At 38.2% G+C, this 12,201-nt stretch overlaps 1 protein-coding gene across 1 annotated transcript in view; it reads right to left on the reverse strand.

Moving 5' to 3' along the window:
- The window catches only part of MAN1A1 (mannosidase alpha class 1A member 1), a 216,425-nt gene that overhangs the window by 42,955 nt on the left and 161,269 nt on the right, over window positions 1-12,201 (reverse strand). The window contains exons 6-7 of the mRNA XM_005280172.4: window positions 11,440-11,563; window positions 7,010-7,103 (exon numbers count right to left, since the gene is read on the reverse strand). Of these exons, the coding sequence (XP_005280229.1) occupies window positions 7,010-7,103; window positions 11,440-11,563 (218 nt within the window). The remainder of the gene's footprint in view (window positions 1-7,009; window positions 7,104-11,439; window positions 11,564-12,201) is intronic.

The following is a 12,201-nucleotide window of genomic DNA, read 5'->3' on the forward strand; positions in this document are numbered from 1 at the left end:
CCACATTATTTTAATATATTCCTACTGAGTAAATATTTCAATATCTCAAGTATTACTATAACTAGTTTTGCCTTAAGTGCCCTCTACAACACTTTGGAACAAGAGCACTAGATAAAGATTTCCTCTTCCACAAATAATATTTTCTAATAAAACTATTGTTACTCATATTAATAATTAGCATTTATTGAGCATCTTCAATAAGAGGACTTCAAAGTGCTTTACTGATACTAATCAATTAAAATCATCTAGTTTCACAGATTTGGGGACTGAGGCACACAGGAGTTAACAGGAAGTCTGTGGCATAGCTAGATATAGAGCCAATGACTCCTAACTCCTAGTCCTGGGCCTTGACTGCAAGGCTATCCTTGCTTCTCTATGAAGTTGAATGGAATTTTTAAAATTCCTAAATTCCCTCCCCCCATTAACAAAATGCATCCTCTTGCTCACCTTGGGCGTTGGAAAGTCATGCAAATATAGAATCTACGTGTATTTCCATTAAAACTTCACCATGACAGTGTGTCTTTTCTCCACTAGCCTGTGATCTCCAGTGTCCAATTTAGGTGTCCAAAATGTTTCCTACTATCCCACCCCAAACAAATGCACTATGATTATGCAGGGTTTTGAATTATGAATTACCAGAATTATGAAGAGCTTTTTAAAAAGATTAGATCTTTAATTTTTGAAGAGTATATACCATTTAATTATCGTTCATGATCCAAAAGGAAAAAAGGCTTCTTCAAAAAAACCAAGAGCAGTTTTCCTATGATGGAGGGCTGATCACTGAACAGCAGCATTTAAATGACCTTTACAGTTTCCTAAATAAAATTACCATAGAAACCCCTGACATTTGCAAACTAAATAGCACAAGCATAATCTCATCAATAATAAGTCTTATTATTATATACATTATTGCAGGAGACAAATCCAATTGGTGCATGCTGCAGCAAATCACTGTAAGGTTACTGTCAAAATAACAAGGACTAAATGAATTTACAAGAACAATGGCAGTGAACCAACAATGTCCTTCAGAGTTACAGCACTGAAACACTAACATTCAGAACCGTTTTTTTTTTCTCCCTGGCTGATGTTTGTGAGTTGAATACTTCTATATTGTGGCAATTAGTTTTTTGTTGCAATCAATAGGCACTGGAAAAATAATCTCAAATAAAACATCTTTTTATGACTTTAGTTCTTGTTTTCTTCCATTGTGAAAAATCCGTGCTTGCAAACAAAAAAGCAATTGAATTGGAACAGAGGAAACAAATGTAGACTTTATTTTATTTGTTGCTTTTTTAACATGCCATGGATCGACCTGCATCAACACTTGTGTTCGTGGTTTGTATGGACAAGAAGCTAATTTCCATATACAAATTACATGCCATTGGTAAAAGAAGATGGCTTTATAAATTACAAGCTCCCGGACATGTACCAGGGATTTGATTTGATACAAAAGAGAAGTTTTTGAGGCGCTATTATATAAACATAAGAAAGGTCAAAAGCCTAAACAGCAGAATTAGAATTTAATTCACTTTTAAAAAAGGACAAATCACAGAGACACAGTGGCAGCTTTTAAACTGGGTGAGAGTAAGGGCTTTCCTACCACATGAGGCACTGCAATATTAGGTAAGTTTAATGCCAGACTAATGAGGTTTTAGCTTAGTCATATTTCTCATTCATTTTATGACCTCTCTTTCTGTACCTATGGCAGTAAATATTATTATTGTTTTAGTCAAGGACAATTGTGTTTGAAGATCTATTCAGGGCAGTTGCTAGCTGACATATCTTAATAAAACAGAGTTTCTGTGGCCGATAAAGGGGGACAGGCAGAGGAGTAGGCAACTATAATTGCCTAAGCACAGGGTCACAGGCATGGAGAAGGCCTTCCTAGCCAACAGTGCCCACTGTCTTAAAACATACATAGAAATATACAGATGTATGCATGTTTTTTGCATGCACATGTCTCTCTCGCTCTCTAAGATTTAAAAAGCCTTGCTAAGTCAATATGGGTATGACGTTACAAAAGGTTGTGGTTACCTGTGCCTATGCTTTATAACAGTGGTTTTCAACCTTTTTTCATTTGTGGATCCCTAAAAAATTTCAAATGGATGTGCGGACTCCTTTGAAAATCTTAGAAATACACCTCTACCCCGATATAACGCGACCCGATATAACACGAATTCGGATATAACACGGTAAAGCAGCGCTCTGGAGGGGGCAGGACTGCGCGCTCCGGCAGATCAAAGCAAGTTCGATATAACGCAGTTTCACCTATAACGTGGTAAGATTTTTTGGCTCCCGAGGATAGCGTTATATTGGGGTAGAGGTGTAGTCTGTGGACCACAGCTTGAAAACTACTGCTTTATAACACTGTTGATAAAAAGAAGTACAAAATGGAGTCAGAGGAATGTTATAAACTGAGTTTGTTCAGGCTAAAGCCTGGTGGTAAAAAGACTTCCAAGAACTCTTATGAATTTACAAACTGGCATAACAATTGACTGGAAATTTATTAAAATGGAGAGATATTCCTACATTTAGGGCTTTTTAAAAAAAAAAAATTAAAGACAGATATAAGAGTATCATTTAGGTCCTCAAATCTTGGGATTCCATTATTCAATAAAACAGTCACTTCCTTTGCCTTTGGGGACAACTCTCCAATATACCCAGGCTGCAAACAGAACAGTGAGGATTCCTTATGTCCCCTCCCATTGTGTGTCTTGTTTAACCGACTACATGCTTGGCAAGCTTTGAAATGAACTGAGCTGTCTGATATAGTCAAAATGACAGGACAAGACAGAATAAGCAACCTGTTCCTCTGTTTAAAGAAAAAGAAAAAAAAAGTGAAAGGATGAAAGACTACCAGATCGTGCCAACTTAGTGTTATGCTAGACTGAAAAAGTGGGTGTCTAGAGAATAAAACCTATGTGTTCATGCTGACTTAAATGATTTTTCCTATCCATCTTTTCTTTTGTCCTCTAGTGTGCATGTAGATCATTTATTTAAAAAGCAGAAAACACGAACAAATATAAGGAAGTCAATATTAAATAGTTTCTTCAAAAACTGGCATTTAAAACCAGCAAGAGACTTTCTAAACTATGTCATTCCCTCTAAAATACTTTACTAAACATGTTTAAAAAGAACAACTTTCCCAAAACAATTATTTTTCTTTTATATTCTAAGGCCTGGTTTCGCAGAGGAACTTAGGTGCTGCAATGCCTAATTTTTAGATACCTTGAAAATCACTAGAATCCACAAAGCCTGGGTTAGGCACCCAGCCTCTCTATATGATGAATGAGGAGAGATAAGCACCTAAAAATGCGATCTACAAAAGCCAGCATGCTAGGTGGGTAGCTGCGTAAGCTAGCCAATGGAAGCTGTTACACTTTAGATAAATAATTGAAGAGTCATTGGAGCAGAGGGACTGGACCCTGGGTCTCCCACCTCCAGGTGAGTCTCTAACTACCAGAACATACAGTCATTCTCAGTCTCTCTCTCTCTCTGGCCCAATGACTATTTCAGCATCTATCCAAAGTGGAACAAGTTAAGATGGAGAGAGGCCCACATTAGAATATCCCAAAATCCAATAGTTAGGGTTCTCTCCTTAGAAAAGATTTGAACCCTTCTCCCCATCAGCCAGAGGGGGGGAATTGAATGGGAGTGCCCACATCCTCGATAAGTGCTCTATCTAGTGGGCTAAAAATTATAAGGGTGGCACCACTACCTCTTCCTCATTCTGCTGGATTTTGAATGGGCCTCAATCCAATAGCAGTGCTCTGAGCATGCCTGCCAGATCAGGTCCCACAGATGAGACAGGCCGGGGAATGCCTATCTTCAGCTGGCTTGAAGATCCAGCTGGGGCTAGGGCATGAGATAGGTACCTAAGTACCTCTGTGGATCTCGGCCCAAATATTTTAATAATTTCTATTTTGTTTCTTTTCAGTGGGTGCGCTGAATCAACTGTTCAGAAGAATTTCGATGATGGGATTGCTACAGTAAAAGCAAACCAATGTCCCGTCATGTAAAACCCCCCAAACCACAACTGTTTAATAGTGTAACAATATAAAAAAGGGATTCTAGTAACACCTTCTAATTCAACAACCCATGCCGATCCCTGTTCTACATATTCATTCCCCACTAATTGGTAGTTGTTAGATTTTTCCTCATGATATTTCCAATGGAATTGAAGGCAATATAATTCTGTTTAGCTTACTTCCTTAATTGTCTGCCAGCATCATTTAATGTCAGCAGAATAAACACTCATCTGTAGAAAAATGTTATCCACCTTCTCATAACTGTTGTTCTTTGAGATGTGTTGCATATGACCATTAAATTGTAGGTCTGGATGCATCTCATGCACCACCAGTGCTGGGGAATTTTTCTTAGCAGTACCCATAGGGGCAGCCCTGCTCATGCTCTGGCTCCTCGTGCTCTGAATGGAGCCACCCCAACCCTCCTTTAGTTCTTTTGGACTGGCATGCCAATGGTAGACTCCGATGTGTTGGGAAAGACAGTTGGCATATAGCAGACATATGCAACACATTTCGAAAAACAACAGTTACAAGATGGCGAATAACCATTCTTTCTTCTTCAAGTGCTCGCGTATGTCTTTTACGCTTTAGGTGACTCCCAAGCTGTTATCAAACGCAATGGGCCTTGAAGTCTCATCATAAGAGGAATTATAGAACCATTTTTCCCACATTTGTTTCTTTTCTTGATGCAAGCAAGAAGTGCATATTGTCTAGTAAACGTGTTGATGGAAGACCATGTTGCTACTCTGAAGAAGTCAATAGAGAAACATCCCACAAATGCTTGCTTTACTTCCACACTGCCTCTGAAGGGTGCAACTAGAATACTAGAATTCCCTCAGCCAAGTGGACTTGGGGGGCGGGGAGGGGAGGAAGTGTATCTAGACAAATGAAGGGGACTTGAAGGGGCTGGGCACCGGTTTCAGGATCTTAGCAGACCAGGGGTCACAGTGGATTCTCCATCACTGACAGTTTTTAAATCGACTACGTTTTTATAAACAATATGCTCTAGGAATTATGTTGGCAAGTTCTATAACGTGTGTTAATACAGGAGGTCAGGCTAGATGATCACAGTGGTCCCTTCTGGTCTTGGAATCTATGAATCTATGCGAGGAACACAGTAGAAGGGGAAGAATGAAATGTTTCCCACTTCTGGATACTGTGCAACAAGATGGAGCCAGTACCAGAGGTCTAGAGATGGACATAGAAGAGGCTGATGAATCCAGTACAGGGCATAAGGTTGATGGGCCCACAGCAGACTGTACTAGACCTTATGAGTGCAGAACCTGCAATGGTGGTGGAATAGGGTCTTCACCCTGAATCAATGGCAATGCTGGTACTGACCAGCATAGTAGGTCTCTTGTTGCTATATAGGCCTCTAGGACAATGATGACTGACCTAGTGCTGTAACTGAAGTAGTCGCCTGTCTCAATGGTCCCTGGGAGCATTCTGGTGTAAACGGCAAAGGTCTAGGGAATCCAAGTGAGCCAGTACAGAGGAGCAGCAAGCCAAAGGGCACACTCTACCATAAGTACCAGCATGACCTTCTGCAGAGCACTCCCGGAGCCTGGGCTTCAAATAACGTGATACTGATGATTTCATATGCTTCTGAATGGGTTAGGGGTATGTCTACACTTCAATTAGACATCTGTGGCTGGCCTGTGCCAGCCGACTCAGGCTTGTGAGGGTTGGGCTGTGGGGCTGTTTTATTACTGTGTAGACTTCTGGTCTCGGGCTGATCCTGAGCAGGGCCCTAGATCCTGTGCTCCAGCCCAAGCCTGGAAGTCTACACAGTAATGAAACAGCCCCATAGCCCAAGCCCTGTGAGCTTGAATCAGCTGGCACCAGCCAGCCATGGGTGTCTAGCTGCTGTGTAGACCTTAAAGAAGACAGTCCCAGTGATGGGAATCTCTTGTGGCTTTTATCTGCTGGTAAAGCTGGGGGAGCACTCCAAGGAGGAGTAATTGTTGAGCTTCCATTTGACAACCAAGAGGGTTCAGACACTGATCTAAGAGCAGCCTCTGTAAGAAGACATCAAAGCTGCTCTTCCCTCAGCTTTTTCATTCTGGGTCTTTAAGCCCTGGCATAACGAGCATCTGTCTCTTATGTGGCTCCCATCCAAGCACTTAAGACAGTGTGAATGAGGGTCACTGATAGGAATCTGCTTTTGACAACCAAAGCAAGGCTTGAAAGCTGGCGACCTTGGCATAGGCTCCCCAGTACTAGGCGAGACCTGGAGATCTGCCCAATTCAGAAAATGAACTAAAGGGAATAATTTTAAATATAGAGGAAAATATAGAAAGAAAAATAATGTCCAACGGATGAAACACAGTAGCAATAGGCAAAAGTTAGCTAAAGTTTGTTCTCAAGGAGCAAGGTTGTGAACAAAGAATGCTCCGACTACTGATTACAGAAGGTAAGAAAAACTCAAGAAGGGGTGGGGTGGCTCCTTTCTCTGTGCCCTCCATTCAGAACTGGGGTATGGGTAGGACGGCCCCTACAGATACCACTAGGGAAAACTCTCTGGAACCAATGCATGAGACACATACGCCTACAGTGTAATGGACGTAGGGAAGCACTCACAGAAGAAATATAGAGGCAAATCCTCAGCTAATATAAACTGGCACAGTTTCATTAACTTCAGTGAAACTAAACCAATTTATACCAACATAGAATTTTGATCCAAGACAAACTGATAGCATTTCTTTAAACAGCAGCCTTAACAGAGCACTTTAAATTTTTCAATGAAAAAAGATATTTTTCAACCACACACTTAGACTCATTCAAAAGCTTTCTACTAACAAATATGCTAGAGGTCAGAGAAATATACACTAACATATATGAAGTGGGTAGAAAAATAAGTAACTCAAGTAGAACTCAGGTTTGTCAATTGGTAAGAGTGAGAGAAACAATCAAGAGTTTATTTCTTCCTAGAGATGGTATGTAAAAATAGTTAACTGGCCGTTCTGAAGAACTGCCATACTTACGTTGACCCCATTGACCGCTACTGGGATTCAGGTAATTAGGGTAAAGACCTTCTGGTTTATCAAGCCGGTTCAGAACTTTACGAATGTTCGTTACCTGTTACAAAGAAAACCAAACAATGAGCACTTGATCCAGTCTTATATTCCCATTAAATACAAGTAGCATCAGTGCGTGCATCCTTTTTTATCAACACGCATAAATACATTTTTAATTCAAAAAACTATTTATTCTTTCAACATACCTAATGTCCCTATCAAAAGACCTCTATGCATAGGCATAGACAATTTCTTTTAAAAATAAACATAAATCTAATCTATTGTCATCAACTAAAACGCTCCACAGGAAAAAATAGAGATGCTCCATTCAATTTCTCCCTCATAAAAGGTCAAGGTAAAGAGATTTGCAGTATGCCCCTGAAGGTCAACGGATTTGGCTCTGTTCAACTAAAGAGGGAGACAAAATGGTGGAAATGAGTTACAGAACTAAGCGCCTTCCACTGAGGATGTTTTCCTACCCAGCTCCCCAGATGTTCAAATCTTTGGCATTTGGGCACTCCAGCTAAACTCTGCCATGGTGGCATGACAGGAAGAAAGGCAGTTTCTCAGTCACCCGAATCATAAAGAGCTTTACACGTTTAAACCAGTAATTTAGATTGTAGCTAGGAATTAACTGCAAGTTTGAACAGTATATAGAGCACTGAAGTAATGGACTGTATGTAACAAGTTTTGCTGAGTAAAGTCTCTATCCTAGAGTGAGCTCCACAGTGCAGTGGCACAGGACTCCACTGATATTGAGCTCATTGCAGGACCACAAGACAGCAGCTATATTCTGCATTAGCTGAAGTCTGAGTGCCCCTCTAGCATGGTTCATTGTAGATAGAGCACATGTAGTATTTTGATGGAATTTTAATGAAAGACACCAGATTAACTGCTCTGAAGAAGGAAGATCATGATTTAGCCACAGAACAGAAACAGCAAGGCAGGAGCACTGAAAGCTTCTCCCTAAAACATTGTCAAGATGTCCCCAGGTCTGATTTGGAGTTCCTACCTCTATGAGACAGAATGTAGTTCCATTTAAAGGTTATTCAAATCTTTGGCTTATTTGCCAAGATTATCAACTTGTGCACTTTAGATTTTATTTTGTTCTTAATACTAGTTTAAAAATTAAAATGTTATCTTAAATGTCACTTCTTGAGAGTCTGGGGAAAAAGCCTTTGAAATTCAGATTTATTTAAAACAAACTCTGTCCTTAATTAATCTTGTTTTGCATATGCATTTCATAGGTTACAACAATTGTGTGAGCTTTAATATTGCACTGTACATAATCGTAACAATACATTGTTCAGCCAATCCATGAAGCTTGGTGTACTTAATAATCAATTAAAAGGTTGAATCACTGCTTTTGGAGCTAAACAAAGTTTACAGCTTCCTCTGGAATTTCTTATTAAGGTGTCATAATTTAACAGAGAAAAGTCATTTTTAAATATGTATATTGCTGTATATATGTCTGACATTTCTAATTAATAAACAAAATTAAGTACGTAAACTACATTAATGCAATGTTCTTGTTGAGATCTAAATTATACAAAAGTCAGGAAATAAAAACATATGATTACAACATTTATAATTCTACTCCCTTGTACATAATAATATTTTATATAAGTGGATATGGTATATATGTTAAATGTAACTGAATTATAGTTGCCTAGGAACCAGTAATTTAATTTTAACCCCTTTGCACGCCGTTTTTTGTATTTAGTAATTTTGTTTCAAAAATAAAAAAATCTTTGAATACATATTCAATAAATCTACCTGTATAAGATGCATATCCACCGTTTCATCTCCCTCTTTAGTCCAACAGAACCAAATCTATTGACCTTCAGAGCATTCTGCAGATCTCTTTAACAAGGCCTTTAAGGGAGATGTTGAATAGACAAACTCTGTTTTTTCTGTGGAGTTTTTTACTTGATATCAGATTTGATTTTTTTAATTGCACATATGCATAGAGGTCTTTTGATGGGCACATTATATATTTCGAAAGAATATACATTTTTCTTATTAAAATGTATTTATCTTGTGATTAAAGGAACAATTCACTGGGAACATTTTTATATTGTACATACACATGGGAATATTAAAATTATTGTAGTACATTTATTCAAATATGTATCTATCCCAATAAACACATCTGCATTGATTCAACGTAAATCTGTACACCAGTAAATGCAATATTGTACTTTGGTGCAATATGTTAAAAACTTAATAGAAAAAACATACTGTGTATGCACCATAGTCTTCTTTAGAATGTGTAAAAATTTATTTGTATGTGATGTTTCTTCAAATTTGTAAAAAATCATCAAGCCACATTTGAAGTTTTTAAAATAATCCATTTGTAGTTATTTAAATGTGAATACAGGGCTAGCCACAACAATTTCTGAAGTAGTGAAAATATTATTTTTTTTAAAGCTCAAAAAACTCAAAAATGGCCACATAGAATTTTACCAAACTTGGAAAAAATGCACCTTTAGGCTGTGAACAAGTATGAGAAATGTCACATAAAAAGAGTACTTTCCTCAAAAAGTTATGAACACTCTATAAAGACAGACATGAAATGGAAAAGACTCCCAAATCCCTTACTTACAGTAGTGACACCCTGTATTTTTAAAAATGCATCAAAGTGATAGCTAGAAGGTCACAGTCCTTTGTACTTCTGCATGAACACAGTATATTATATATATAAAAAAAGAACGAGGAGTACTTGTAGCACCTTAGAGACTAACAAATTTATTTGGGCATAAGCTTTCGTGGGCTAAAACCCACTTGATCGGATGCATGCAGTGGAAAATACAGTAGGAAGATATATATACACACAGAGAACATGAAAAAATAGGTGTTGCCATTCCAACTCTAATGAGACTAATCATTTAAGGTGGGCTATTATCAGCAGGAGGAAAAAAACTTTTGTAGAGATAATCAGGATGGCCCATTTCAAACAGTTGACAAGAAGGTATGAGTAACAGTAGGGGAAAATTAGCATGGGGAAATAGATTTTACTTTGTGTAATAATCCATCCACTCCCAATCTTTATTCAAGCCTAATTTAATGGTGTCCAGTTTGCAAATTAATTCCAGTTCTGCAGTTTCTTGTTGGAGTCCGTTTTTGAAGTTTTTTGTTGGAGAATTGCAACTTTTAGGTCTGTAACTGAGTGACCAGGGAGGTTGAAGTGTTCTCCGACTGGTTTTTGAATGTTATAATTCTTGACGTCTGATTTGTGTCCATTTATTCTTTTGCGTAGAGACTGTCCGGTTTGGCCAATGTACATGGCAGAGGGGCATTGCTGGCACATGATGGCATATATCACATTCGTAGATGAGCAGGTGAACGAGCCTCTGATGGTGTGGCTGATGTGATTAGGTCTTATGATGGTGTCCCTTAAATAGATATATGGACAGAGTTGGCCACAGGCTTTGTTGCAAGGATAGGTTCCTGGGTTAGTGTTTTTGTTGTGTGGTTGCTGGGGAGTATTTGCTTCAGGTTGGAGGTCTGTCTGTAAGTGAGGACAGACCTGCCTCCCAAGATCTGTGAGAGTGAGGGATCGTCCTTCAAAAACCAGTCGGAGAACACTTCACCTCCCTGGTCAGTCAATTACAGACCTAAAAGTCGCAATTCTCCAACAAAAAAACTTCAAAAACAGACTCCAACAAGAAACTGCAGAACTGGAATTAATTTGCAAACTGGACACCATTAAATTAGGCTTGAATGAAGACTGGGAGTGGATGGATCATTACACAAAATAAAATCTATTTCCCCATGCTAATTTTCCCCCTACTGTTACTCACACCTTTTTGTCAACTGCTTGAAATGGGCCATCCTGATTATCACTACAAAAGATTTTTTTCTCCTGCTGATAATAGCCCACCTTAATTGATTAGTCTCGTTAGAGTTGGTATGGCAACACCTATTTTTTCATGTTCTCTGTGTATATATATCTTCCTACTGTATTTTCCACTGTGTGCATCTGATGAAGTGGGTTTTAGCCCACGAAAGCTTATGCCCAAATAAATTTGTTAGTCTCTAAGGTGCCACAAGTACTCCTTGTTCTTTTTACAGTATATTATCTGAATATAAAATGTATTTGTGGTTTTCACCTTAACCAAGCAAGTTACATCAACTAAAATAGGTGCTGTGTTCCAAATGCCTAATCTACATGAATTTACCACTTAAACAAACTTCCAGATATTATGTGGCCTGATAAGTGCTTTTATAATTTTTATATCCAAGACAAAATAAATCTGTCAATTCAGCCATGTGTTTTGTGTTCATTAATATAGATTCCCACAGAAACTATTCACCTGCTTACTGTGACACACTTAAAATTACAGAAATTCCAATTTTTCATTTTTTAATATAAAAATTTTACCAAAGAATCTAACCTTTTCAGCAAACACTGGGTTTCCAGACAAATGACTCAAATGTATGAACTCCAAATGCAGAGTTCCAAATTCTGCCAGAATACTGCTTCCTCCAGAAGCCCAGGGCCAGTTTCGACCAATCCCACTAAAGGGGGGAAAAGGCAGAAAAGGTCATTAGCATCTATAAAGAAGTGCTAATAAAATATATGGTATATTAGGTACACTGCAGCTACCAGAAGAGAATTAACTTCAAAGCTTTTAATTGGTAACACAATGAAACTTGTACAAGTAACCTCCTTACTAGGCCACCTTCTGTTTTATGAGACTACCCCATAATCACTTTAAATGTTTGAGTACAATTCTGCTCCACCTTTTTTAGACCACCATTGATTGATCACTTAAAGATTGATCTGTATGTATGTTTATATGACTACTATGCATTCCTAAAGTTAAATTATAAGCTCTTTGGGGATTCATGTGTTTGTGCACAATGGACCCTGATTCTGATTGAGTTCTCTGGGTTCTACTCTAATTTAAGTATTGAATATTAAATTTATAAAATCTCAATAATAGATTTCATAAGACTTTAGAATATAAATCCTACTTAATGTAGATCTTAACTACAGGTATGATAGCTATCCATTGTCTTTCAGGGCACTCTTTAACCATGATTAATGTATTCAAAATTAAATTTAGAGCTAATGACACTTCACGAAATAAAATTTAATCTTTACAGACTGGAGCCTGAGCTCTGGGACCCTCCCACCTTGCAAAGTCCTAGAG

This window comes from Chrysemys picta, chromosome 3 (assembly GCF_011386835.1).
Source record: "Chrysemys picta bellii isolate R12L10 chromosome 3, ASM1138683v2, whole genome shotgun sequence".
In the NCBI taxonomy this organism is placed as follows: Eukaryota; Metazoa; Chordata; order Testudines; family Emydidae; genus Chrysemys; species Chrysemys picta.